This window comes from Pelecanus crispus, chromosome 14, assembly GCF_030463565.1.
Source record: "Pelecanus crispus isolate bPelCri1 chromosome 14, bPelCri1.pri, whole genome shotgun sequence".
Classification (NCBI taxonomy): domain Eukaryota; kingdom Metazoa; phylum Chordata; class Aves; order Pelecaniformes; family Pelecanidae; genus Pelecanus; species Pelecanus crispus.
The window spans coordinates 9856122-9883906 of record NC_134656.1 but is presented as its reverse complement, the minus strand read 5'-3'; the positions used below and the strand labels follow the sequence as shown (position 1 = coordinate 9883906).

Here is a 27785-nt window from a genome sequence, read left to right as displayed (position 1 = left end):
TCACATGAGATTTGTCAATGCGAGATTCAGGTACCAACAAATGCTTTGGTTTTTGCTTTGCTATTGATTTCTCTTGCCCTAACCCAGGTTTTAGACACACAACCAAGCAGCAGAGTGCTAAGGCCACCTACCCCACACTGCAGTGCCAGCACCTCAGGGGAAGAGTCACAAAACATCCACAGCCTTTGGACCAATGGTCCACGTTGTTGGACCAGACTAGCTGCAAACTTCAGCAAAAACACTCACAGGAATCACCACAGGTCTGGGAGAGACTCATGAATGGGGAAAGGGGGAACATTCCTTAAAATGTCAATACATCTTCAAGGCCAGGCTGAAGGGAGCTCCCAAATTACCAAAAAGCCCATGCTCTGACCCTCCCGTTGACACAGATACTGTTACTATCAAAGTTGGCAACTGTTTTTTCTGAGGAGATACTACTCCTGTTGAGTAATGTTCGAGTAGTTCATTATGTTTGCTGTGCTCAAAGAGGAGCTGGTTGCTAGGATTAGTTCTTAATTGAAAATAAATACCTAGGTTAATTTTGGTACAAAGGAATTTCCATACAGGGGGGCAATTTTAATATAGTATGTACACATATATATCAATATATACAGTATTGGATACATATTATGAATTATTATATAATTTCATAATACAATTACATATATATATATGCTAACATACTTACTCTCTTGCTATTCAATACAGTTTAACAGCATCCCCTCCCCACAGTCAGAATTGCATCAGAGAGTGCTGGAGAAGCCCCAGTACAGACCTTGTGCTTTTAGATCTACCAGAGAAAACCTTTCTGGTTTTCTGTAACCGTTCATTCCTCAAACATGACAAAGTTTTCCAGGCTGTGCTCATATAAATAGGAATATCTGTGCTGAAACAAAGAGAGGTTTGATTTCTCACTCCATCCCCTTGCATAAACTGTCAGAGGGCTGCCAGCACCTTTCGCTCTAATGTCACGCCGCAGGCAGCAGGCAAGGGCCGCGGAAGCTCACCTGTGCCACAAAAGCGTACTGGTGACGTGGGACAGAGGGGAGCCAGGGCCACCCCCCGCCCCAGCTCTGCCCTGGCCTTCCTCACTGACCTTGGGCAACGATCACCTCTTCACTTTAAGATGGGGATAATACATATATCACAGGTTTGTCCTGGCCTTAAGTAATCCATCTTTTCAAAGCACTTTGAGAGCTTTGCTTGATGAGTACAGACGTTATAATACTCATCTGTTCCCATGACATTCAATGGGGGTTTCACCCTCCACAGAGGCAAGGCTGTGGCTGCTGGTGTTATTAGGGGACCTAGAAAATAAATGTGCTTGGGATATTTAAATGCTAGCATTTTGGGAGGGGCTACAGCAGGTACAAAGGCACACTGCTTGTGTAGGGATGCTCAGCACTCTTCCAGACTTGCTCTAGAATAGAGAGTAGAATTTTTTCATTAAAAAAATCAGAAAGACACTTCACCGAGTCCTGCTGGTAAATGTGATCAGCTAGTGCCAGATTGTAAAGGAAACAGGGGAGGCTAAGAAAAGCTAGGATAGCAGAGACAAGCCAGAGACCAGCCAAACTCAGGGGGCAAGCTTACTACAATGTTTACTTTTGTTGTGTGAGTAATTGAAAAAGCCAGGAGGTGAATGTGCGGTTATTGCCCCAGGGACTAAAACTTAGGAGAAGGTCATCCTAAAGATAAAGGGTGCCAGAGCTAAAGCAGCTCAGGTACGGCAGTTAAGTAATGGGGAGTGGGGCAGGGATCCCTGAGCTGTTGCCTTCTCCTAGGTCCACAGCACAGAGCAACACAGAGCTGATTTACCCCCTCAGCCCTTGAAGCAGTTTTGCCCCATAAGGACAGCAATCTCCAAACCCAGCTCGGCTATTGCCGTACCATGGTGCCGGTGCTCCCGCTCCTAGTGCAACACATGGGAAGCCAACCCAAGGCTGATCTTTGCATCTGATCCTCGTCTGCCTTAATGTAGTAGAAGCAGTGACAACGTATAGTGTCCATGTATAGCTTCTTCGGAGAAGGCTAATATTAATGTCTTGCTCACATTCACTGGCCACATTGTGCCTCTTCTGTTGCTGCCAGATATCTCCATGGAGTAAATCATATTGACTGTGTTTATTACAAGAACTAAGTGATCAGCTGTGAACTTTCTTTGACATAAATATTTTGCCATTAGCAATGACAAATAGCAACGCTCATGTTGTAAAAGTAACATTGGGTTATTCCCCTCCATGGGGGCATTTACGCCGAGAGAAATCAGAAGGAAACTGTGATCTTTAGCATCAAGAGGAACAGGCAAAAGTAGGAACATGATGGCAAGGATATTTATCCTTTATCTGTGTAAGAAGAGTTAAATGAAAAATGTGGTTTAAAAAAATGAAAAGAATTGATTTTTCTACACAGCTCTGGAGTGTGCCTCTGCATAGCTAGCTCCAAACACCGCTGCAGTCAGCACGCACCCGTCGGGCACGGCACGCTTGGCTCAGCAGCACGTGTGAGCGTTTTGCACAGGTACTAGCCGAAGCTGCACCCGCACTTTGCGAGCATTACACTGTGCCAGCATTTCCTGGGTGGATCAGGCCCAGCACTCTTCTTCTGAATCCCATCATTACCAAACCTCTGCAGTCACAGCTGAACAAAATGGGGATTTTTCCATTCTTGTAAGGTTTCCTACATTTTTGACTGGTGATGCTGGCACCTTAAACCATGTCTGCTTGCAGGCTGAGCAGGATGGGAGAATGCTGAGCACCAAGGCAAATTAATTTCTCAGAGAGATTTTTTCAAAGGTACAAATGAGAGCTGGTGCTTTAAAAATAGCATCGCCTATACTTCTATAGCACATGTCCTCTGAGGAATCCAGCCCAAGCACGTAAGCTTGTCATTTCCCTCCTGAGGCAGGCAGTCTCATACAGATGTGGATGCTTAGGCTCAGGGAGGACCACAAACTTGCTCCACGCTTTCCTAGCAGAAAGGTAGATAAGCTAAAAATCCAGGGTTATGCCTGCATATACGTTTGTGCACACTATACTTCATGGACTGGATGGCAAGTACATCAAAAGAACTGCTAGGCATAACAATTTCAACTTGCCTTTTCTAAAATTCTTTAGAGACTGCAAACCTGCAGGCTCAGATTGTAAACTGCTGAACCCAAACCTTTTTCAGGCAGGAAATGGCAGGCAGCTGCCTGCCTGGATCCAAGGAGTGCTCAGGGCTGCAGTAATAGGTCTGGAGAAAGGATCACCTTCGAAGGGTGAGCATCCCACCTGGAGAGCTTAGAATGAGCTTGTTGTTGGCAGACGCATACCGCGCAGGAAATAACGCAGGATGTTGCGTTAGGGATGTGGGAGACTAACAAGCCGATATCATGGCCTGGTTGTCTCCCATGTTACAGGGACTCCCAGCAAGTTCCTTTCGAGCCAGGAAAAATCACAGGACATAATTACCAGCTGGCAGTATTACTAGGGTTTGGGGTTTTTTTCCCCCCAAAACTGGGAGTTTAGGGAAGCTGTAATGCAGCGTTCTGGGAACCGGCAGCACAGCAATACATTGTAGGAAGGTAACCAGTGAGACAGAGGCAGAGGACACATTGCAGGGAACTGAACGTAGGAATTAGAGCTCCCCAGACAAAAGATTTAACAAGTTTACTGGAAGGACAAGCACCCAGAATGGAGCTGCAGGATGAAAAGAGATTGATACAGAACAGCAATTGTTTGTGTGTCCACAGGACAGTGCTGTGCTAGAAACCCAGTGATAAGCTATAGAGCAAAGTGGCAAATCCCTGAACCCAGGGGAAAGGCTTTGGAATGAGGCTCTGCTTCTGAGGATCTCCAAAGGCAGGATTTTACTTTGGATGAAGGAAAGAAGTCTCCTATATATAGCAGAAAAGCCAAGGCAGTAGCTGCATCAGAAAAATGAAAGTCACAGATGCAAGCAAAATATGGGCAATCTGGCTTTAACAGGCAAAGTCAACATCTGCCCTGTGATGGAAGCCTCAGAGGCAGACAAGACATGGCTAAGATGTGACCCCTGCAATTAGGGAGAGGGGTTTCCTCTGCTGAATGCTAAATTCAGGCAGGTTTAGAGATGAATGAAAACTGCATGCCATAAGGGAGGGCCAGGAATAGAAAGCCCATGTGGGGGAAGAACACTCTAGATGTAGCAAATGCATCTCCAAGAGGCTTTATCATTCTTATTTTGTCACTACTATCAACAATAATAAGAAAAGAGCTTACAGAGCAACCTCCCCAATCCCTAAGCAATGCATCCAGAGATTAGCAGCAGAGAGCAGTGGGCAGCTCGAGAAAAGCTGTTCAACAAATGTAGAGGCATGCATAATAAGATTACTGAATTGGAGTTGCATGTTTTCAAGGATAAATGTGGTATTATTGCACTGGCAAAGACACAGTAGGAACAGGGGAAAGGATGAGAAATAGCCTGTCAGAACAGAGGGATTGCTGCAGCTGAGCTCCCAACAGGACAGGGACAAGTGGGAAGTGGAGGCAGCGAGGAGGAGAGGAAGTGCACATCCTACTTGACATACAGATATGCAGAGAAGCTTTTTGCAAAGCGGGTGATGTCATCGTGTTTTTCTCAGCCTTCAGGACAGCAAGAGAAAAATAGATGAAACCAGCACATGCAGAGGAGTCTGTAAGACGAGCAGACTTTCCCCCTCCCCTCCCCGTGCAACACTAATTGCTCAAATATTGATCAGGGAAATAATTTGTAAGGACTAAAAGAAGAAAGGCTTTCTTTTCCTCCTAAGAGGCAAAAGCAGCAATGTTCTTGCAGAGTTGCTGGAAAGGTCCAGGTGACCAGAGGATTTCCAAGACCGTATAAGTTCATTAAGGTGTTGAGTTGGTCTAATTTCTTATTTGTTCATAGTGGAAAGCATGGAACAACTGCAGTCTGTGATTTTTCAGGATGCCATGAAGTCTAGTTGGAATTACAGCTGGGATGGTTCTCCCAAGGGGAACAAATGTCTCACCGAGCAGGTGAGACACCCACAGATCCCAGCTAGTTTGGTTAGTAAAAAACAACAGCTACAGGAGGGACTTCTCCTTTGGAAACCCAGGGCTGCTAGCTGGGTTCTGGGTGACAGAAACCAGCTGCCCAGGCTTAGCCATCGTGAGGGAAAGAGTAATTAAGATTAAAATCCCAAACCAGGGTGCTGGAGAACCGCTAGCCACTGCTGCCCTGACATGGACACTAAGTCCTGAGAAAAAGCAGCAGTTCTGCTTGGCTTCTGGAGAGCTGCTTTTCTTTCTTGAGGAAAGGAAAACTACCATACAACAAAATGTAATAGCTACTCCAGAAAATATCTGCACCTCATCTTCATCTAGGGTAAATCCAGACAGAAGTGAGCACCAGAGACTCCTCTATGGTTAAAAATGGATGTTGCGAGTTCACCAAAGTACAGAAAGAATGCTATTTAAAAAACAAAACCAAAAAAATCAACCACCAAACTATTAAGGGAGACGGGGAGAATGATAAAAATAAGCAGGAACATGCAAAACCAGTGATCACAGGGAGAGGAGGAAGCATCCACAAAGACTGCAGTGAGTATTTCTCAGGGATATACAGGCAAATAAAGCCACAGGAAGCAGAAGAAACTGATCCTTTAAAATATCTTGTAAGGTGAAGGAGAGAGAGAAATGAAGAGTTTTATTAAATAACTGCCTGTTAAATATTTTTTCATTTGGTAGAGGTACAGTCCCTCGGTGCTCAATGTTGTGCATAGGGGTTTTCCCACTGGGCGAGCGCAGGGGAGCACAGCACAGCAAGTGCCTCCAAGTTAAATGGACTGGTGGGTGAAGGCGTTTGGGTGCCTGTTGCACGGCCTGACCCTGGGGTTAGCGCTGCGAGGAACTGCAGCGTTATAGGAAACGAGCAAACACCCCTCCACTAGTGCTGGGGGGTAACAAGGCGGTGAGCCTGGGGCTTCCACAGCTGTCTGATGCCTCGTTGTAGAAATCCGGAGGCTCTCAAAGAGTGGGTATTATAAAATCTAACAGAGCATTCTTTTCAGTCACGCACAGGGTGAAGCATCACACATAAATAAGACACTGCTTGCCATGAGGTGGTTAGTTTAAAAGCCAGACAGATTAGGCAAAAGAGATGGGTAAGTCCCCAGTGGATAAAAGAACAACAAAAATTAAGGTCTGGGAGATCTGTCTTCTCTTATTTGAATGCTGTTTTCCACCCTGAGGTACATTACATATAATTCCTTTCAAAAAAAAAAAAAAAAAAAAAAACCCACAAAACAAAACCAAGTAAAAACCACCTCGCTCTCTCAGTATTTAACCAGTCCCAGTATAACCATAAGAAGTTCTGCAGTAAGCTGTTATGGAGGAGTCAGGTTAGGTGTGCAGAAAACATTAAAATAAAAACAATGCTGGCAGCCAGCAAGAAAGTCCACCCGGCTGGAGCGGGAGTTAGACGACGGGGCATGGCTTACAGAGGGACTGGGTTAGGTTTGGGGGAGAACCTGCATTTGTGGCCATTTTCTAGACTTCTTAAAGAGAACGTGAAGGGAGCCTGTATTTCTTACATTTAAATGGAAAAAACCTTTGCACTGAGCGGCACAAGTCTGAAGAAAAAGAATAAGCGAGAGTAGTACACATTTTCCCAATTATTTTAGGTCCTTCAGTGACAGTCATTAAACCTCAGAATAGTTTACTTTGTTCCCTTTCTATAGGAACAGTTTGAGCTCCCAGACCTGGCAAAGCAGATGGAATCTGGCTTTAGGAAAGGTGACAGAAGTTCCTGGAGGCCCGTGGCCTCAGCAGAAGTGCTCCACTGAGCAGACAGCTGAGGAAAGCGGGCCAGGAGCTATCAGGCAGAGGCTCAGATTTAGAAAACACAGCCTGGGCACAGCTGGTTAGGTCAGATAACAGGTCAGGCTGCCAAGTCTCTCTCCCCACGTCCTTCCATCAGAAGTTGAAGACTCAGTCCAGCCTATTCAATACGTGGAATGAATTCTCATGAAGGTGATCAAAGCAAAGGGCATACTCTGGCCTGAGAAAAAAAGCTATCCACCAGCAGGGAGAAAATCGGATAACGAATAGGCTTAGCAGCTCTGCTGTCCCTGCCTGGTAAGCTAATTGTTCATCATGCCCATTTTCCTTGCTACGCTTGAAATGAGTAAAAATCTGCGTTTGGGAACTGCTGGAATATTTGAGGTCTGAGAACACACAGCACCATTTTCATTACAGTAACGAAGTCACAGAATGGTAGCTTGAAATGGGAAGGATAATAATGCATTACCATTCACTCTCAATTAATCCAGAGCCTACAATGGTGAATGCACTTACTCTGAGAATTTTCTCAGAAAATGAAGCTAGAGTGTATTTCATTTATAAATCACAAAAGACACTTATTTGGCAAGAATGACCCCTGCTCATATACAATAAATCATGAGCATCAACAGTCTCTAATGGATTTTGAGTCGTTGCCACAGACAGCGAAGCCTGGGGCCTGTGTTTCAGGATTCCAGGACTGTGCCAAAGGAGCCTTATAAATGATTAATGCATTCAGCACAGTGTCATCTGTGCCTTTGGAGAGAAAAAGACATTCTGGGGCTCCGTTTGTCATTAAAAAAGTGATAATCGGTTCAGCAGCTGACCGTGCCTCTCCCTTCCCCTGCCAGAAGGAGCCATTTAGTTCCACGCTTCATAAAATCCCTTCCCCAAACTTTCGTACGTGCTCTTGGTTCACGATGTGCAACATTTTGATAAAAAGAGGGAAAGAAGAAGTCTGTTTTCCCAAGTAGCCCCCCAAAGCCAGACTTCCTATGGGATGGAGCTAGGGTTTGCATTTGCACATGTACATACAACAGGAAGGCGACACTGAAGAGGTAGCTGGGGCCTCTTTCTACCTCTTTGCCATACTGTGAGGATGCCAGTACGTAGAAAATTCAAGTTTTGGTCCCTACTGCTCAGTCTCTCATGCTTTTCAGTTATTCATCCCACAGTTTTCAACCTCTCCCCCTTCACTTTTGTCCCCATGGTTACTGAATCATTGTGTTCGCAGAGATTTCCTCACTAAAGAATATGTGACTAACATGAGACAGCTAAATTATCAGAGCCAACTCTGACATTGGTTTCTCCTAACATGGATCTTATCTTCCAAATGCCTTCAAATAGATCTGTTGCACTGGCACCAACTTCAGAGTAAGCAGCACTTCAACTATTGACAGAGACAGAGCTGCAGCAGTATTGCACAGGGACACTTAAGATAGGCTGGAATCAGGTAAAGGATGAGATTCAACCACCAGCTTTAGCAGACCCACAGCCTAGGAGTGCATGATACAAATAACTAGACGTATTCACCACCGCATTTTAAATTAAGCCCTACGAGGCAAGGCATTATTTCCTGACTGGACCTGGATCTAAGAGTTCAAGTAGAATTCCTCCTCTTAAAAGCCAGTGTGGTTAAGCAGTAGGAGACATGCATGTTTTAGGCCCAAGGAAGTCTCTATTACAAAATGCACCGAGACAGGCCACTGGATAACAGGTCTACTAAGCTTCAGCCACGGCAGTCAGCGTATGCTGATGCAGGGGTCAGTGGAGCTGCTCCCACACTGAGCAGCCTAGACTGTCCCAAGGGAGCTCAAACCAAATCCCTTCCAAACTGCCCAAAAACGACACGTTAAACCTCGTTTGCGTCTGGGAGGCCTTTCTCCCCTTCACTCACAGCATCCATCCAGCCACAAGTGCCCAGATGCTAAAGCAAGGCTAGCAGGGCAACGCCTCATGTCAGCATCACCGCAGTCACGAGCCAATACAGACAAGACTTGAGAAGAAATGTGGAGATCTTACCTTGGCCGCTACGGAGGAGTTGGGCTTCTCCAGGAGGTCCCAGAGCTTTTTCCTTTTGTCAGCGCAGCAAGTGTTATCAAATTCCTCCCCTTCCCTTTCCCTCAGCGTCTCGGCTTCTCTCTTCAGCTCCTCGTTCATCTGCTCCTTCTTCTGGTGGTAGCGGGCCTGGCAGCAGGACTCCAGGTAGATCTCATCCACCCCCCAGTAGTCCAGCTCCTGGCTGAAGGACAAGGCGCACATCTCCTCCATCATGTGCAGCTTGCCGGTACGGTAGAAGTTCAAGATTGAGGTGAACGCCCCGGGATGCCTGTCGAAGAAGTACTCGTTCTCCTCCAGGTTGTAGTCATCGCAGATCTCCATGAGGGAGTCGTGCGTGTTGCAGTCTCTGAGCTTACCCAGCCTGGTCCGCGGCAACCTGTCCAAGGTCCGCCAGAGAACCTCGTGGGCCAGCCCCCCCACGTTGAGCTTGACCCTTCGGGAGCAGGCCTTGCTCCTGACGATCTCCGCGGGGTCCGGAGGCAAAGAGGTAGTAGAGCGAGATCCATGCTTATTCATCCCCAGAGGCATCGCTGGTCCCCCTCGGGCCGGGCGCTCAGAGGTGCGGCGTGGGGCAGGGCGCGCGGGGGCCGGCTCTCCTCACCTCTCCCTGCCCTCCATGCCCCGGAGCTGCAAGAGAGCCCAGCCGTGGGTGCCCGCCCGCGGGTGCCCGCCCGCTGACCGCTGACCGCTGACCTCCGCGCCGCCGCCGCGGCCTTATCCCCGCGCGGGGGAGCGCCGGGCCGCGCTAATCTGCCGGGGGCGGCGGCGCTGTCCGCCCGCCGGTGCTGAACCGCGCGGGGCGCCGGGCGGCCGCGGGCCGGCGCTGTCCGCCCCCGGTGCTGAAGGCCCCGCTCCACGTGCCGGCCCCGCCGCTGCCGCCGAGCTCCCCCGGGCGGCGGCCGCCGGGCCCCCCCCCCCCGCCACGGCCGGCCCCCGGCGCTGCCCGGGAGGGTCGCTCGCACACCCCGGCCGGGGCGGGGGGCGGCGGCCGCGGAGGCCGCGCACGGCGCCGGGAGCCTCTGCGAGCGCGGGGCCGGGGGCCGCCGACTGCTGGGGGCGCGGGGCTCCCCGAACCGCGCTCGGCCACGCCGCCCCAAGAGGCGCCGGGCCGCCGGCACCCTGTCCCCTGTCCCCCGTCCCGCAGCGGCCCCGCCGCCGCCTCCCGCAGAGGGGCCCGGCCGGCCCGCGGCCCCCGAGCGCCCCCAGGACCCCGCCGGGCAGCCCCCGCCTCGGCGCCGGGGGTGCCCCCCCCCCGCCCTGCCCAGCCGCCGAGGCTCGCAGGGGGACGCGGAGGCTTCTGTAACTCCAGCCTCGCAAATTTCCCCGAGGAAACTGCCGCGGAAGGGAAAAGGGGGGCTTCCCAGGCACTTTAACGACGCGCTCTACCTCCCTGGGCTGCCCAGGGACGCCCCCCCGCCCCCCCAGCCCCCATCCCACGCCGACCTCTGCATAAGAGGGAAAGCCACGAAAATCGGAATAGGGGAAAAAAAAACCCCGAGCCTTCCTCGCGAAGCTCGTGCCAGCCTGAGCACTGTTGCTTACACAAGATGGCACGAAGAGAAGCCCCGGCGCAGCGAGGAAGGGCTCCTCCATGCCCAGCCGGCGCAGCGCGGGGGCTCGGCCCCTCTCCCCGCCGATCCAGCTCCCCCCAGCCCCAAAACCGAAATGCCCCCGCTGCCTCGCGGCCGCCGCCGGGGCCGCTCCCGGGAAAAGGCTCCCCTCCCTCGGCCCGCACCTACCTCCTCCCGCGGGCTCCCAGCGAGGCGGTGCGGGGCTGTGCGGGGCCGAGGGCGGCTACATCCTGCGGCGGGGCGGGCAGCAGGGCCGGCCCCGCTCGCATCCCCCCGCGGGCAGCCTCAGGGCGGAGGGATGGCGGCCGCGCTCCCGGCTGTCCGCGGAGCCCGGGGGGCGGGGAAGGGAAGCGAGGTAAATCGGATCCCTGGGCAGGAAGCTTTCCAAGGCCTTCCCTCGGCTGCGGCTCCTCGCTCCTGCCTACAGCCACCGCCGAAGCCGCATCTGCCCCCGCCCCCGGCCCGCGCTCCGTGCAGACACAAAGGAAAGCTCCGGGGCTTCCTTCTGCTGCCCGGGAACGGGGATCAACAAGTCTAGGCTGAACCTCCGGCTTTTCCCTGCAATTCTGTCCCGGAGTTGTTTGGAGTGAATTGGAAGTTGGGGGTGGAAGAGAGGAAGGCAGCTCCACCGTGAGCTGGGACGCAGCATTGCAGGGCAGGTTAACGCTTTCCTGGCCGGGCCCCGCCGCCCCGGGGCGGGGGTGCAGCGGGAGAGGCGCCCGGAGCAGAGCCGGCCCCGGGGGCAGAGCCGCAGCACCCCTCCGCAGGGGGACGGGGCCATTCCCACCAGCCTCCAGCTCCCGGCGGTGCCTCCCGTGGGAACGGGAGCAGGGGCCGGTGCCGGGAGCAGAGCGGCGGGCAGGGAGCGCCGGCGAGCCCGGGCAGGGCCCCGCTCCCCCGGCCCCGGCGGCTGAGCCGGCAGCGGCCGCGCATCGCCCGGCGGGGAGGGGGCCGCCCCCGCCGCCCCCCGGCCGGGGCAAGGGGCCGCTCCCAGCGCGGCCGCGTCTGTCCGCGGGCCCCGGTGGGAGGAATAGTAGCGGTCTCTGCTGCTCATTAGGACTGTAAATGCAATCAAAAGGCGCGTTTACTCTCCTGAAAACACAGCAGAAACGGAGAAAAGGGCAACTGGCCGGCCAACAGCACAGCATTCGAAGTATCCCTGTGCCGCTCCGTCCTCCTTCCCTCCCGGCGGGGGAGAGGGACCTCACCGGGAGCCCAGAGCTCCATCAGCGCCATTTAATGGCTCCATTAGCACCACTTAACGCAGTTCACCTGCTTAGGCTGGCGTACCAAAGGTACACAGCCATGCTCATTAGCCTTTCTCCCCTTGCATTGATTGCCCATGGCTCTTGGACTCTAGTGACAATTCCTACTACAAGGTTTCCAAAAAAGAAGCCCGGTGTCTGGTCTGGTGTGATTAACTAGGCAAAAAGACTCTCAGTGCTGCTTTTCTCCATTTTCTATGCTGGAGCCACCTGGTTCCCATTGCCCAGTGTACACAACGTCAGTGTTACGCTGCTACCTTTGGTGTTTGAACGTCCACATCTTCCTTAGAGATGACTTTCTGAAATCCCACACAGTGTTTATGTGGCCAGGCCTTTTCCTCCAGTACCTCCCACAACTGTGTATCACCTGTATTCAGAATTTCTTACAAGGAGAAGCGTGTCACTACCTTCCTTTTGGAGATGGGGAAATTAAGATATAGAAAAGGAAAATCACCCAGAGGGGAGGTGGAAGGAAGGATTGGGAATAAAACCTGTTGACCAGTTTAATCTCAGCCCAGTGCCCTCTGCTGCAGTAGCTCCCTCTACCCCGTGAAAACCTACAATCAGCACCCAAAGCACTTCAGTTCTCCTCCTCCTTTCTCATTTCACCACCAGACCCTACTTTACTCCTCTTACAACAGGGATGAAAACCCCTGATCAGGGCTGGGAAGCTAAATCTGTTAATGATTACAAAGTGCTTTGAAGCATCCAGCTGGCAGGTGCTGTAGGAGAGCAAGGTATTTGTTCGTTAGCACCGGCACCCGGGCCACGTTACCTCCCCTTGTGACAAATGCAGGCTGCTCCTCTGCGGGAAGAGGATGGTGGGAGGGAAAATGACAAGTAGCCTAATGCAGTGAGATGCACCAGATTCAATGCAGTTAAATCACTGGGAGAGAGGCAACTCAGGTTCATTAGGAGGGTATTTGTACCTTCCTGCATCACTCTTGCTACCCTGCCGATGGCATTCAGGTGTTTTGCCAAGAGGCCGGAGAACGAGCTGTGGAGGGGGTACGTGAAGGGCCAGCACGGCAGCACAGACTCCTCCACTGCTGCGTGCTCACCCTTCCACCTACGCCATCCTGCCAGCGCTGAAAAATCATACTCTGCTCTCAGGTAGAAGCTGCGAGAGGGAGCCCTGCCGAGGGCAGACCCTCCAGCTGGCTGTGCTGGGGGTGATCCAGGAGTCTGGGGAGAGGAGAGGACGTTTCCACCCCCAGGACGTCTGTTCCCTGCAGCATTTCGTGTCCCACGATGGGGAGTTTGTCAGCAAGGGGCAGTGCAGGCCTGAGGATGCAGAAATGTGCAGCCTGCTCCCTCCTCCAAGGTTATCTAACCCACTCTTGGTTTGGATATACCTTTCAATTGATATTTTTGTACCCTGAGCTTCTGCAAACTTAATTTATGGTTTGTTATTTCCACAGCCTATGGAGCCAGCCAAATGCTTGAATACAGTCCATGGCAAACCCCGTTCCTTTCCAGGTATTACAGCAGTTATTGACAAGGAAGCACCTTAAACCTCAAGTACTTAAGAGGAAATGTGCAGAGTATGGCAAATATATGCTCTCCTGGGCTCGCAGTCAGTGGCGTATACATATCTGGATTTCACCCACCAGGCAGAAAAGGTCTGCAAGACAGTGTTAGCTGAGCTACGACATGACAGGGAAATAGGCTGAGCCGAAATGCGGAAATATCCCTCTGTTGATCTGCAGTGACTCCTCTGCCTGCATAAGGAAAAGTATCACATCTTCACAAACACCCACGCCTATACAACAGTCTGGCATCTTCCTGTCCGTCCCGCGAAGCAAGAGGGGAGGCTGATTTACGTCATTTTGCTGGTCACAGAAAAACAAAGGGCCGTGAGAAAAGGAAGGCTCCTCTCCCGTAAACAAGCGCTCAGCCCCGTCACAGCAATGGCATGTGGGACAATGGGTTTCCAGCAGAGATGGGCACAGCAGCTTTGGTGGCCCACAAGTTTTGGCTGGTTCCCGATGCTGAGGGGATGCTGGTTTCATATTCTAAAATGAGCCGTAAGATGTAACAATAACCCATATTGTTCTTGCAGCCCAAGGGCCTTGTACTTGTCCCCGTGAGTGGGACAGATAGTCACACACAATGAGCTGTCTCCGTTACGGAGTGTTTCCTATTATGTCCCTTTAAGGATTCCCTTAGTTTCCAGGGATTTTCTTTCCAGCCTAGAAACACTTTAGGTACAATGGAGATTTTCTTTTATAGTCCAAAATCCTTTCCCTTAAATGGGAAAAAAAAATTATGAGGTTTCTTGGCAGAGGTCTGTAACAAGTGTTGAAAAGTGCAAAAAGAACTGGGATACATAGTGCAGAGCGGTTTGTGCTACTGAGCGCCCAGGAGCGTGGAAATACTGGAATACCAGGGGAAAATACTGGAAGCAGGCAGCAAAATAGCATCCAAAAATGAACCTTAAAGAGACAAGGCTCTCCTCGAAAAACCCAGGCAGAGCTCGGATGGCAAGGCCAGCAGCAGCTGGGCTCCATCATCGCATTCTCCCCTGCTGAAAGCCCCTTTCGGAGGAGTTCAGCCGTAGCTGCAGACCTACGCTGCCGCGGGGGACGGGCTCTGCGTGCGAGGGGCAAGCCTTGGTAGCCACGGCTTTCCTGGCCCCGGCCTGGCCCCGCAGCAGGCTGCACCATTCACTCTTGCCTTCTGCCAGCCCAGCTCCTTCTCTCACCATGGTAAAACAAAGCCTTTCCCCAACTGTTTATGTATATTTATAAATCCGTAAGAGCTTGTTGGTCCAGAAAGCAGGGCCTGACCTCTGCCATGCTCTCTGGGTCCTCAGAAAAGCGCTAAAGGATCTGGGAGGGCTCAGCTGCTGGACTGGATATCTGCAAAAGTGGGAGGTGGAGGGAAGAAGAGCAGAGAGGTCTCAGCAGGGACCAGAGAGCAAAGCCCCTTGGCAGACTGTCTCAGCTACGGAACATAAAAGACAGGCGAGGGCAGCCCTCTCTCATGTTTGGGTGGACAGTAGCCACATAGGGACCCTGTCCTGTAAAGAGCTGAAGTTTTTAGCTTACCTAAACTTTTCAGATGCATTTTGAAGTCCCAGGAGTGCCCAAAGTCCCCCCGCCCCCATTGCAGGCAGGCTTTCCTCCCTCGGGCTGCCTTGAGGAGGGCATCACCACTTGCCTGGCACCGCTCTGCGAACGGCTCTTGGTGCTTAGTCAGCCTCGGGCTCCTTTTGCCTTCAGGAAGAGGGTAGGAAACACGCCAGTGCAAATTGCTTATCAGAGAAGTTTCTGGTTCAGGCTCCTACAAAGCGCATTCAGAGCTATCACCCTTGGCTCCAGCTTTCTGCCTTTCCCAGGATGTGCATTTCCTCCTGTGCATCTATTAAGTCTCCTCTCGGCGCTCGCTGACCACAAGCACACACCCCACGGCTCCTCTTCCTGGGGATGGCTCCACCAGACCCACCTTCCCTCTTTTCTTGACGAGGATGAGCCTGGGGGACTACCTGAAAGCTGTAGAAGCACCAGCCTATTCCCTAAGGTGGCCGGGTGTGTAAAACATCACCTCCTGGCTGCATCTGTCTTGTTCACATCGGGTTTGAGATCAAATACAATTACTTCAGGGAGGAAAAATACACAAATTTTGCTGCTGGTTGAGGAATAAAAAGCCCCCAGTGGGCCAATTTGTCCCTGTCATCCACCTGCTAGGGAATTTGCAAAATGACCTGAGAAATGAATTTTCTCCTGCCTATCAATACCATGGGCCATCCAAATCCTTGGGGCCCCAGGTCCCCATCCCACCCGGGAGGGACCGGTGGCAGTGGGACTCCACCTGCCCCCCGTGGAGGGGCTGGGGGGACGTTTTATCCTCCCAGCTTGTGCTGTTCAGGCAGGGCTGGCACCGAGGGAAAAATAGCCTGTAATATGTCATCTAACATTTAGCTTTAAGCACCGAGCTCTGTGAAGCAATTGGAATTGCTTTGTTATTCAGCAGCTGCGGATTTATTAGCCCCTGAAGGGCTGGAGGCCGGTGTTAGTCACCTCGCCATCAGTCGGGAGGGAGGGCAGCAGAGCTAGAGGGGTCAGCCAGTCTTTGCAGCGGTGAGATGGGACCTCTCTCTCGCAGGGGTGACCAAGTGCCCGTCCACCCAGGCCGCTTTCCACCCAGCTGCTGTGGACTGCAAATGGGTCTGCAGCACACCAGCCCCGTGCTGGCTGCAGGCAGACTGGGTGGTCTTTTGGGAGAGCGAGGGTCCAGGACCCAGCTGCAGTTTGATCCCCAGGAATCCACGGGCAGGAGGCCCTGCCCGCCCTGCCGGAGCTCCCCCGTGGCTGGGATCCCTCAGCCTAGCTGCCTCCCCAGCTGCCAGAGGATCCCAGCCGTGGGGGACTTGCATGTGGGGAAAACCACATGGGCTGCAGATGTGATGGGGCAGCTGCTGACAAGACGGAGTCCCAGTTCTGAAGAGAAGACATAAATAGAGATGTAACGGGAACTAAGTAAATACCGTTGTCCCTGCCGTGTTTGCCACCAGCCGTGCGCATTACACACAAGTCTCTCCGATTCAGAGGCGATGGGCGCTGTTTCTCTCCCTGGGTTGGAGGAAGCCAAACCAGTATTTGGAGAAACAGCCTGCTCGAAGTGTGTCACAACAGGCGGTGGGGAGCCCTCGCCTGCTATGGAGGGCAGGAGTGCTGGGAAAGAGCAGCGGGGGAGCAAAGAGTCCACCTTCTCCTAACAGAGAATATGCCGGCTCAACTGTTTCAGGAAAGGCTTTTGGCAGCGAGACTCCAAGCACTATAGCTAGCAGTAGGGTCTGCTAAAGAGCTCCCCCGTTCCAGTCCCTGGCAGCATCTTCCCCGCGCGGCTGAAGCAAACACAAGTGATTTTGCAGAGGAGCCAGGGCGCTGAAGGGCACTCCAGGATGCGGCTGCTCACAGCGTCCTCATAGCAGAGGAGGAAAAGTCAGGTCCCCTCCCTAAACAGCTTCCACCTGAGCCTGGAGACGCAGTTCCTTGACGTGGGGAGGTGGCAACAGGCAGCTGTGACCTAAAGTGTGTTCCTGCTAGGATTCACTCCTGCCCCCACAGCCACCCGATTTCCATCCCTGGCTCCTCTTGCCCAGCTCCTCTTTAACGAACACAGGCTGAGGGCTCAGCCTTAGAGGCAAAGCAAACACATAACTCAGCCAACAGATAAAATCTACTTCGGGGTCTAATGCTGGAAAAATGCCACTGCTTGAATGTCCTGAAGCGTGGTGAGTTTTCTCAGGATAATGAGAGTAAGAATTGCTGTGCTTTTGCATATGTGGATCCTAAAAGGACTCTGCAGTCTGAGAGCAATTTCACATGGTTCCTGGGAGGAAAGTACCATAATATCCTCTTTCAGATTGAGGGAAATTGAGACAGTGCAGGATTAAAGCGACCTGCCAAAAGCTGCATGGGGTGGGGGATGAATGAGCAGCTAAACGTACTTTAAATCTTAGGAGATATCCTTTAGTGATGCCTACCAAGATTGTTTGCCGTGTCCCTGTTATTGCAGCTAACGGGGAGCACATCTGTCAGAGGTTCCTGCCATCAGTGGCAGAAGATTTTACAAGCTGCACATCTTGGTGAGAATAAGGCTGGCGGTGGTACCCAACAGTTTAAGGGGTTTGTTGCTCATCTTTTATGAGGAACTGACAGAAAATAGGCAGGATTTGAAAAACTTGCACAAACCTAGCCCTTCTTGGCCATTCCCTGATCTCAGTTGCCCTAAGCCTTGAGTAAACACACTCTTCCTCCCCTCCTTTGTGCCGTTCAACAACAGTAAAAGCTGGAGCTGCTTTGGGGTCAGGAAGCTTCATGCCAATGGCTGTGAAGTGACGGGGCAGGGGGTGGGGGGGTCAAATCTAATTTCAAGCAACCATTTCATGTTCTTTCTAGTACTAAGGGGGCCGAGCTCCCCTGGGGGCAGGTGCTGTAGGAAAGGCTGGGCATCTTGTGCCACCGATGGGGCTGGCTCCTTGGAGGGGGCAGAGCTTTAATTTCAGTGACATCCAGTCACAGCTGCAGCAGTAGCACCGGCTGTCTCTGGAAAGGGTCAGTTCCAGCCTTTCTTGGGTTATTTTGCATCTGTAACATGTATTTAATAAAATACATTTTAATTTGCAGGATTACGAAGATCATTTTAAAGCAGCTTATCTAACACTCCGTTCTCCTTCCCTGTTTTTCCCCAAAGTGTTTGTGGGTGATGCAGAAGGCTGCAATAAGCCTTTCTCAAAGGCTGTCTCGGATTAAACTTCTTCACATGGGACAGCACTACTCCCCATGAATTTTAATGAGCTCTTCTAAACATGCCCTTTTCGCTATATGCATGAGTTCTGCAGGGGAATAATACCCAGCACCAGCTAACCAAAAAGAACAAATTGGATGTAATTGTACAACACGAAAACACTGCAATAACCTACCGAAAGCGCAGCTCTGCTTCCTTGAGCTCAGTAGGCGCAGAGGATGCTGAGAGCAGAGCGGGTATTGCCGCAGCGCCCAGCTCAGAGAGTGCTGCAGGTCCGGATTTTGACACCAGGCTATTGCACAGTGCCCATGGGAGTGCAGAGCAGTAGAGCAGGATCGTGAAAAGCCAGCAATGGAGCAAGGAGTTATCTGGAGCTGACCAGGAGGAAAACAGGAGGATGGAGCCATCTCAAGATCACATTTTTTTGGATGCTTGGATGGCCCCTCTCTGAAGTTGCCAGGGACATTTCTCCTTCCCCTTGGGATTTGCAGCCTGAGACCCTCTCCTAAAGGCAGTTTCATGAGCTGCATCTTTCAGTGCATTGCTTACTGATGACTTTGTTTTTCAAAGGTGCAGCCGGAAAAGGTGGGAGCAAAGCAGATTTTTAATTTTTTTAGAAATACCCCAGCAATGAGCACTTGTCCAGAGAGCAGAGATGCCTGCTCAACTCCTTCAGCACAAAGAGCCTCAAATCCACCTCCTTTCCCCAACTGCTTTGGACTTGGACACCAAAATGGCCAACAGCCTTGCAGCAAAGCCTTTACTGGACCCCACCGTCCCTGTCCCTTTGAGACTCATTTTCCAGTGTGACTAAACATCTAAAAGGTCAACAGTTTAGAAACGGAGATTCACTATCATCTCTGAACTCCTAGCACTGGAGTGCTCTAAAAAGCATTTTGCTGTCCAAACTCCTCATGATAACACAGAATTAAGAGTTTTGGTGAATGCTTTATTTTCTGCAAAAAGCAGTTGCAACGCAGCTTTTCTGTGAAGCACGTTAGGCTGCTTCTGTGGAAAGGGCAGAGGACCTGGCAGGGAGGCCTTTGAGATCCCTGCCTGTGCTCCTGCCAGCTCTGGAGGGGGATTCAGCAGAACTCAGATCCACTGTGGAAGACAGAAATTATTGTCACCTGGTTTTAAGCAGATGAAAAGATGCTGTCTGGTTAAGATCCTGCAGCTTTGCACAGGTGGTAAGTGCCTTTGGGGAGCAGCAGTCCTGGGTGCTCCCACCCACCTGCTCTTCAAATCTCTCCTGGCTGGGAAGGGCAAGGGTCCGAAGGGAAGGGGAGAAAAGGCCCCAGGTTAAAAAGCAGCATCGTGACCCTCAAACTTGGGAAGCTTTCATGCTCCGTGCAGTGGCAGGGCAGTCAGAGGTGCCCTGCAGACAATGTTGCACCCATGGAGCAGGAGCGCCCAGCCCAGCCCAGGGCTGTGAGTCCTCAGCCCCGCGAGCCACACCACGGAGGGCTGGTTTAAGTGCAGCGATGAGACGGGAGGGCTTGACATGGTCACAGCCTTCGCTAACTGGGGACAAACTCCTGTCCCCATGTCCTCTCTGCCTTTCAGACTGCAAGCTTCTGACCCCCCTGTTCACATGGTTCCTGGCACAACAAGGTTTTCCTCCCTGCTCCTAGCATTTATGTTCTGCTATTCCAGTAACTGAAGTAATAACAATAGCAAAGATTCCTCAGGATTATCATAATAGAGATTTTTATTTTAAGAGAGTTGTCAGCTACCTACCTTTGCCTTTTTCCATACATTAAATATTAACAACCCAGCCAATGTAATGCAAAATTTAAAAGGCCCTCAATTCAAGCAGTTACACCCCAGTAAATCAGGAAATCCCAGCAAACTCCCAAACTGCTCACCCGTCGTCGTGTTTGAAGAGCAAGCAGCCATTTCAATATTTCATAATCGTTCTCCAAAATGCTTTGATGGCCTTTCAAGTTCAAGCTTAGCCCACGTTTTCAACCTACCTCCTTGCTCCTGATGGGATGCAGAACAAGGCAGAGCACCCAGCCATAGCCCGGGGCAGCTGCTGGCCCTTGGGAGCTGTGTAAGGCTGCTGAGGGGTGACCCACTCACACCTCTGCCTTGGGGATCCCCACAGCTGGAAGCACTGACATCCTCTGCCCTGGCAGCTGATGCTAGGGGATGTCCACCTTCCCTCTTCCCTTCAATCCCAACGCAGAGCACGTCCTCTGCACGTGCTCTCTCTGCTCGGAGGCCATTGCTCGCTTGCTGGAAGGAGAGGGGAGTTTCTCCACCCCTCACACAGCTCTTGTACCACCCTGCCTGCTGGGGTGACATAAGGCTTGTGGAGAGGTTCTCTCCAGTTTTCTTCAACTCCCTCACCCTGTCTCTATTTTATGGCATGTTCACCAAGGTCAACCACAGTCTCACCCTGGAAAACCAGAGGTGAGTGAACCGAGCGCATCCCAGCACTCACTTGGCCGTCTTACAGATGATGGCTGTTCTTTAGACAGTCTCTTTTTCTCTTGCACATAAAAAGTGAAGGTGGTTCTCCATCAAAATCAATAGAGGACGTTAATTAAATACCTGTGCTCAGCAACACATCAAAGCCTCCTCCTCAAACCTAGCGTGTGTGCGGGTGATCTTTGCCTGCCTTGCCCAGACCAATTTCTTTGATCCAGGAAGGGCTGTGCAGGGGAAGCTTAGGGAAGCCAAGCAGCAGTTCAGCTCTTCTGATTACCAAGGGCAACGCAAGTATCATTTCGATAGATCTTAAGCTCCATAAAGCAGCTACAATTTATTCCTACCCCAAAGCTGTTTGTCCTGCATCAGTGTTTTTCTCCTTTCTGCAGAAAAAGGCCTGGTAAAATGTGAATTGACTTTTGGGGTGCCACATGTGGCTGCATGAACCCTTCCTGCCCTGGTCTTTGCTCTTCTGAACCCTGCTTTCAAAGGACAGGAGGAAGGGAAATGGGTGGCAGCAGTTCGGAGGCTGATGTGGGCTGAATGAATCCCAGGGGCTGGGGGCTGCAGGGAACATGCCGCCTCTGAGAGCAAATGCCCAGGGTCCCAGCAGCTGCTTTTCCAGTTAAAGCAGCTAATAGCCCCCAGGAACACTGCAGACAAGGGAATTCAATAAAGATGCATTGTAAAAAGCACAATTTTTGAGCATGCATAGCTCCTTCTCGGTAATAAATGTAAGCATTTTATTTTGTAATAAAAACTAGATTTGCTTGAAGCTTCTGTAACAATCACTTGAGGATAGCTCAGCTGTTCTGCTTCCCCAGCGCTGGGTGCTGGCAGCTCTTCTCCATCTCTTCTCTGTGGCTGCTGGGATGACATTGGCCACTGATGGGTCCCTGTAGAAGGACCCATCAGTGGGTCCTTTAAGCTAAGGAGTGCATCCTATTCCAGCCATGCAATGACCTGAAGCAATGTTGCACAGGTACAACTCGCCCTGGCAGTCCCAGACCGCTGAGCATGTGACATTCAAAATGCTGTCCCTCGGTGTCTCTTCCTTGCCTACTGAAGAACCTGGCTTCATCATGTACCGATGTGTGCGGGGAGGATGCGCACCAGTTGTCTTGCTGTAAAGTCAGAATCAACAATGTGAACCACAGCTCTCAAAGTATCTATTCTTAAAGCATCCATCTTCATGGATTTTATTTTAGTAAACCAAGAAAGACCAGTTCGATTTTGCAAGAAATTGACTGAAACAAGGGTTTCCCTGTGGAAAAAGATTAATTAGGATACGAACAAGCACAAACAAGCAGCAATGTCTGGGGAACCATCCCGGGAACTTCAGTGGTTTGCTTTACAAGTCTTTGCAGTGCAATCTGAGACTGTCTCCCCCAACCATTTGCTTGATCAGGAGAAATGTGATGCTCCAGCCCTAATACGAACTAAAGCACGTTTTAGGGGGGGTGACTTTGTAGATACAAGCAAATCCATTGGCCTGCTCACAGTTTCCAGGTTTAAATGCCTTCTGTCCAGACCCTGAAGGAGCACCCCCAAAAGAGAGCAGTAGGCTGTCTTGGCACTGAGCAGCTGGCAAGCTGCAGCCTGGGAGGAGATGTACTTTCCAGCCAGTGCCTTACAGGAAGGCACATACAAACATCAGTAATTACAAGCAAAGCAAGTCCTGGCCATTCAGTGCCTTTGCAGTAGGTACCATCAAGCTTAACAAAGGCACTGGAAAGTCCTGCTTGGCTCTCAGAGAGAAATAGGTCTGCCCAGGTCTGGAATAAAGGGCCATAAAATCAGCTGCCTCCTCCTCTTCCCTACTTCAGACATAAAGGGTCTGTTGGGGAAAGCTGCGCAGGGCAGCAGCTCCTTGGTGCTGTGAGGAGGCCCCATAGCTGCTCTGAGGCAGGCAGGTTGAGCACAGCAGCTCTGGCCCTTGGAAAACGCCAGTACAAAGACAGCAGAGACTTTTAAACACCCATCTGAGCATCTCGTGCCCAGCCGTGCTGTGTGCAGGTCTTCTGGGCCACCGCTGCTTGGGTTGGGAGCCTAAACACCAACAGGACTTTTTCCCAGCAGCTAAATATTGCACTGCTGCACTTTATACATACAGTCGTGATGCTGAGTCACTCCAGAGCATCTTCCCTCCAGTTCTCACTCGTTATGTTGCTGTCAAGGAACATCAACCCTCTGCCCGGACCCTGGGGCTCACTCTGTAGAAATAAAAGCACAGCATTGCGTGTACTTGAGCTCATGAGTCCATTAGCTATATTTAGTGCTCATCTACCCAAGGATTTGCAAGAAAATGGATGAATGTGCAAACTTAATTGCAAGTTACATCCTATAGATTCTGACAGCTATGTTTTCCCTTGAAATATGCCTCCAGGATGCAGTTCTCTTTGAGCGGGTGTTTAGTTGCTCAGCATGACTGTACAGCATGCTGGAGCCCCCAGGCACCTCAGACACTCAGCACTAAAGCTGCAGACTCACCGCTACAAAGCTGATCTACAGCAATGGTATTTTTTGAGTGCAATTTTTTCTAGCAGTTCTTCATCCCAACGGACTAGTCAATACATTAGTTGGGTTAAAAAGCAGCACAGTAGCAATTCTTGACAAACATACAGAGATGTGGAAGAAGATGACCAGCTGATGGAAAGCAAGCCCTTGCTGGTTTTCTCAGTTTTCAGTTCATACTGAACCCTGACATCCTTTTCTGGCTGTAACATCCCAAAGCAGTATCTTTCCTTGTTAAACCTTCGGATTTGTGACCTGATGTCTCTCAACTCCAATTCAGAAGAGTTCAACAGGAGGAAAACAAATCTGAAATGATAAAACAGTCAATGCAGAAGAGCCTCCTTCTACTGCTGCATTTGGAAGGTACCTGCTTCACCCACCCAAGTTATTCTGTATTCAGTTACTTGTAACTTTGCCAAAATTAAAACTGCTCAGGTTGGAATTTTCCATGCCATTTGTTGGTCTCTAGTAGGAATCAAAGGCAAAGGCAATTTCAGGAAAATTAGCTATTTTCAATGACCGGATCAGGGGAAAAGTACATAACATTAACAGGGATGAAATTGTTGTTGTTGAAGAAAAAAAATAAGGGATTCATCTGATATTTGCAGGTGGCACTCTCTGCAGGTGAACAAGGGAGAGGAATTAGGATTTTATGGGAAAACCTTAATTTTAGCATTCCGTATGAATCAGCTGCTTGATTTTGCAATCCCAATATCCTTCTAATATAATAAACTAAGAGAATGAAATTACACTAACTAAACTAACAGAATGAAACCGGCACTACAGTGGAGTCAGGATCCTGGGAGCTCTCCCACTATATTGCACCAGTAAATAATTCCCGCGGTTTAGGACTCCTCCTCTTCTATGGTATGAAACCCAATATTTAATGCAAAAGGTTAATGACAGATAAGCATGTATTTCTAAAAGCATCTATACAGTTTGCTGAGGAATAAATGTAAATTTAACAGATGATTTTGCTGTGTCATCATATACTGGAGATAGCAAAGGCACCCAGTGAATTTTCTATGTCATGATCTTTCTCCAAACGAAGGGACTTCAGCGGGATTCGTTAGATTCACCGTCACCAGCGGCGCGCTGGGGAGGAGAGCCGGGCTCTGCAGACTCGCTGCACGCTCCCCGCTTGATGCTACTGACTGCACACGGCTGTCCACGCTTGCTCGCTCTTGCTCCCCACAGCACGCTGCAGCACTGAGCCTTTCTCCTCCCTTCTAGGAATCTTTCTTGGTGTTGTCTGCATTGAGGAATCTGCTGTTCCTGAAAGATAATGATGACACGTCCCAGCTATTTGATCTGTCCCTGGTGCTTGACACGGGTGCATGGCCATTGATCCTTCGCAGTCTCTTACTGCTCATGGGAATGGGGCAGCAGCAGGGGTCACAGGAAGGAAGACCCCCGAGGGGACAGTCCTTTGGATGGCATTTGTGAAGAAAAAAAACCCAGGGTAGCTCTTTCAGCGAAGCTTTCCTTTGAAAAATTACAAGAAGTAGCAGAGTAAGCCTGATGTGATGCTCTGGCGTGGTTTGTCCCTGTCCCTGCCCAGCTCTACCCCTTGCCCAGCCCCAGAGCAGCGATGGTCCCCTCCTGCCTGCCATGGCCAAAGAGAAGCAGCTGCTTCAGCAGTTAAATGTTTTCCACTCGTGCCAGGGGATTTTTGCTTTCAGTCCAACCTGTCCAAGGATTTTCACTGAGCTAAACCAGTTTTTGGAGCCCACACACTGAACCTCTGAATGGAGCAGGACCATCAACCCTGTTACTAGTGGGCCTCTTGACCTCGTACACTGCACTTGCCGGGGTTTACATTGCTGTAGAGTTGGCCTCATTTCTGACCTTTTGGACTCTAACAGGTTGCAGCAAGAAGGAAGCAAAGCCCATTTTGCTCCTGTGTTACAGAAGAAAGGACAGAGGGGGGCTATGGGGTAAAACCGGTTCTATATTTAAGGCCTGCATCGGGTTGTTATGGCAACAGGAATTCCAGCCACCACCATGGGCTCCTCCGAACGCCTCCCCGCCATCCTCTGCAGAGCCCAACTTTGCATCATTCACCAGCCTCCTGCCTAACACTTAGGCTGAAGGGGAGGAAAAAAAAAGTGCAACTCATCTTTTCACAGAAATCTTTTTCCTCCAGAAGTGAAAAGCAAATGAGAAGAACAGCTTAAATAAATATGCCTACAGATACAAGCACTGAAGGCCAAGTCTAGCAGCAGAAAGGCTCAGACCGTCTCAGCTCATGGAGCCCACAGGGACTGAGAGCCACCATCATGACGAAACCCCCCTGGTGTGTCCCCAGAGGGGACAACTGCATGGCTCCTGATGCGGGGAAGGTGCTCACGGGGTGCAACGCGGTGGGATGGGGACAAACCCCTCCTTCCACACCCACCGCTGGTCCTCACCAGGGCAGACCTGAGGCTTGCACATACGCTAGCAGCACTCTGTCCCTTGTGCTGCCACTTCTCCAAGCTCAGTTTCTTTCATCTGACTGGTGAAAGTCTGCATTTCATCCATGCATCCATCTATGTACTTATATGGTCCTCATCTCCACCATACCCAAATCTCAAGAGCCACCAGGACATTGTTTGCTTTTTTTTGCAGCTATCATGCTGGAATTCATAAACAGAAAAGCTGTATGTGAGACGCATGAAGTAAACCTTCCCTTCCCCATTACTAAAGCCTCAGCTGGAGTCCTGCATCCAAGTTTGGGCACTGTTCATCAAGAAAGACAGGCCCCAACTGGCAAGAGCCCAGAGGACAGCAATAGGAGTGACCAGAGATGTAGAAAACAGCCTCCGAGGAGAGACGGAGGGAAATGGGTCAATTAACTCATGAAAACGGAAGGCAGAGCGGAGATGGGTAACATTTTTCCGTTCATAAAAGGTTCCTGTAGAAGACAGCAATGACTTGCCTTCTTGCCACATCTGCTGGGAAGCAGACAAAAAATAACAGGATGGGAGAACTAGGATGGCTGTTGGGAAAAACTTTCAAAGCAGAAATACAGTAAAGCCCTGCAGTAGATTGCCCAAGGAGACTGGCGGGTGGAGACATCATTAAGACTTTCAAGGAAAAGGTGCTTGAGCATCTATCAGGGATGGTCTAGACATATTGATCGTGGCTTGGTAAGGAGGATGGATTAGGGTATGTCTTCACGTCCCTTCCTGCCATACGTAGCTGTGGTTTTTCTACGAGAACCTCACATGTGCGTTACAATTACACACTGATCTTACACACGCCTCGGCAGCCATTTACAGCAACCAAAGTTGTCTTGATTGCAGTGACTGGAATTAGATCTAGTATTTCAGAAGGCAGCTAAGGTTTTCAGTGTCACCCCTGGAACCACCTCACTTTGCACACTCAGCAATTTTCAGCTTGCCTTTTCATGGCCACACCAGCCTGGAAGCTCAGTGTCCCCAGCAGCAGCAGCATTCACAGGTCTCTCTGCTCTGTTTCCTCCCACCTGATGTCCTTTTGCCTTAAACTAGCAAAACCTGTTATTAATCTATCAAACACGACCCAGCACTTAGAAACGGCTGTAATGCAATAGCACCTTTCCTGCAGCCCATCAATTCCTGGTTTTCTAAGCTGCTTCTGCTAAACAGCATTGCCTGTTCTGGAATTAACAGCAGCTCATTGCATCTTACCAAGAATCAACGCTCCTTTGCTTATTAAGAGGCCGTGGAGAAGTCGTCGGGAGATTGCACACAGCATCCCTGTGCACCTGAACGGTGTGCGATTACTGACGGGTGTGGTACCACATTAACACCAACACAGTGATCCCAACCGGGAGGCTGCTGAGCAACAGGGCAGCTAGAATCCCAACTGATTTGAATTGCAAATATAGAAACCCCAACAATTGATAATTGAAACAGAGAGAAAATGAAGGGGGGTGGAGTTTGATGTCAAAATTGAAATGAAATATGTTTAAATTATCACAAGAAAGTAGTGACTGACCTTATCTGAAATAACTTTGGTAACTTTGCAGTCTAATTCCAAATGGGAAGGAAAAATAAGTTAAATCAAAGCCCCAGAGTTTGCTTCTACCCAGCTCTATCAAAAACCTTCTGCTTTATGTCACAGTCAGATCCAAACTGCCCTCAGCATGCAGCCAGGGCTTCTGGGTCTGGGAGGCAGCTGGGGGAGACGGAGCCCAGCGGGTGCAGCGCTGTCCCTCCTCCGGGCAAGCTCCGGCAAAAAACGCTCATTAAATCTGTGCAGTGATGCCACAAAACCAGGGCCGAGTGGTCCTGGCAGCACCGTGTGCTCACGCTGTGCAGCGAGTGCAGGCGGATAGCTGTATACTGAAAAGGACAATTTATGGGTTAGATAAGCCGGGAAAGGGACAAGCTGCACCCCTGCTGTACCCAGGATGCAGAAGAGAGGCTGGAAGACCGCTACAGCTGCTACAGGGAAAGCAGGGCACGAGTTACACTTCCCAGGAGCTGCTGAAATGTGTTGTACAAACCTCTTTACCTCGCACCCCACATCAGCTCTGCGTACAGCGACACGACCGTGCGCGTAGTGCAGTGACTGCAAACCACGGGCACAGGGCAGCGCATCCGTTCGAGGCACCCAGTCCCCTTCAACACAGTCTCCTAAGTTGTCCAAAAGTTTTCTTTTTTGGTAAATTCAATTCTAGGAAAGTAAAGCTCAGAGTTATTGGCAAGCAAAATGTGCAGAAGAGGTGCACCAGCCCAGGCGGCTGCGTTGTCCAGCATCCCCTGGCTACATCCACGTATCAGCTTTGCAGCGTGTCCTCTGCTTCTAGCTGATTTTTCTAATTCACCTTGAACTGCTGCTATGGCTGCAGGATACTTTAGGAGAAATAGGAGAAGCCAAAAAACCACAGGGCCTACATTACCCTCAAAAAA

General features: G+C 50.6%; 1 protein-coding gene across 1 annotated transcript in view; it reads right to left on the bottom strand.

Annotated features, from left to right (window-relative positions):
• KCNB1 (potassium voltage-gated channel subfamily B member 1) overlaps positions 1-9392 on the bottom strand; it is a 126704-nt gene extending 117312 nt beyond the window's left edge. The window contains exon 1 of the mRNA XM_075721186.1: positions 8826-9392. Within this exon, the coding sequence (XP_075577301.1) occupies positions 8826-9392 (567 nt within the window). The remainder of the gene's footprint in view (positions 1-8825) is intronic.
• Positions 9393-27785: the final 18393 nt, after the last annotated feature.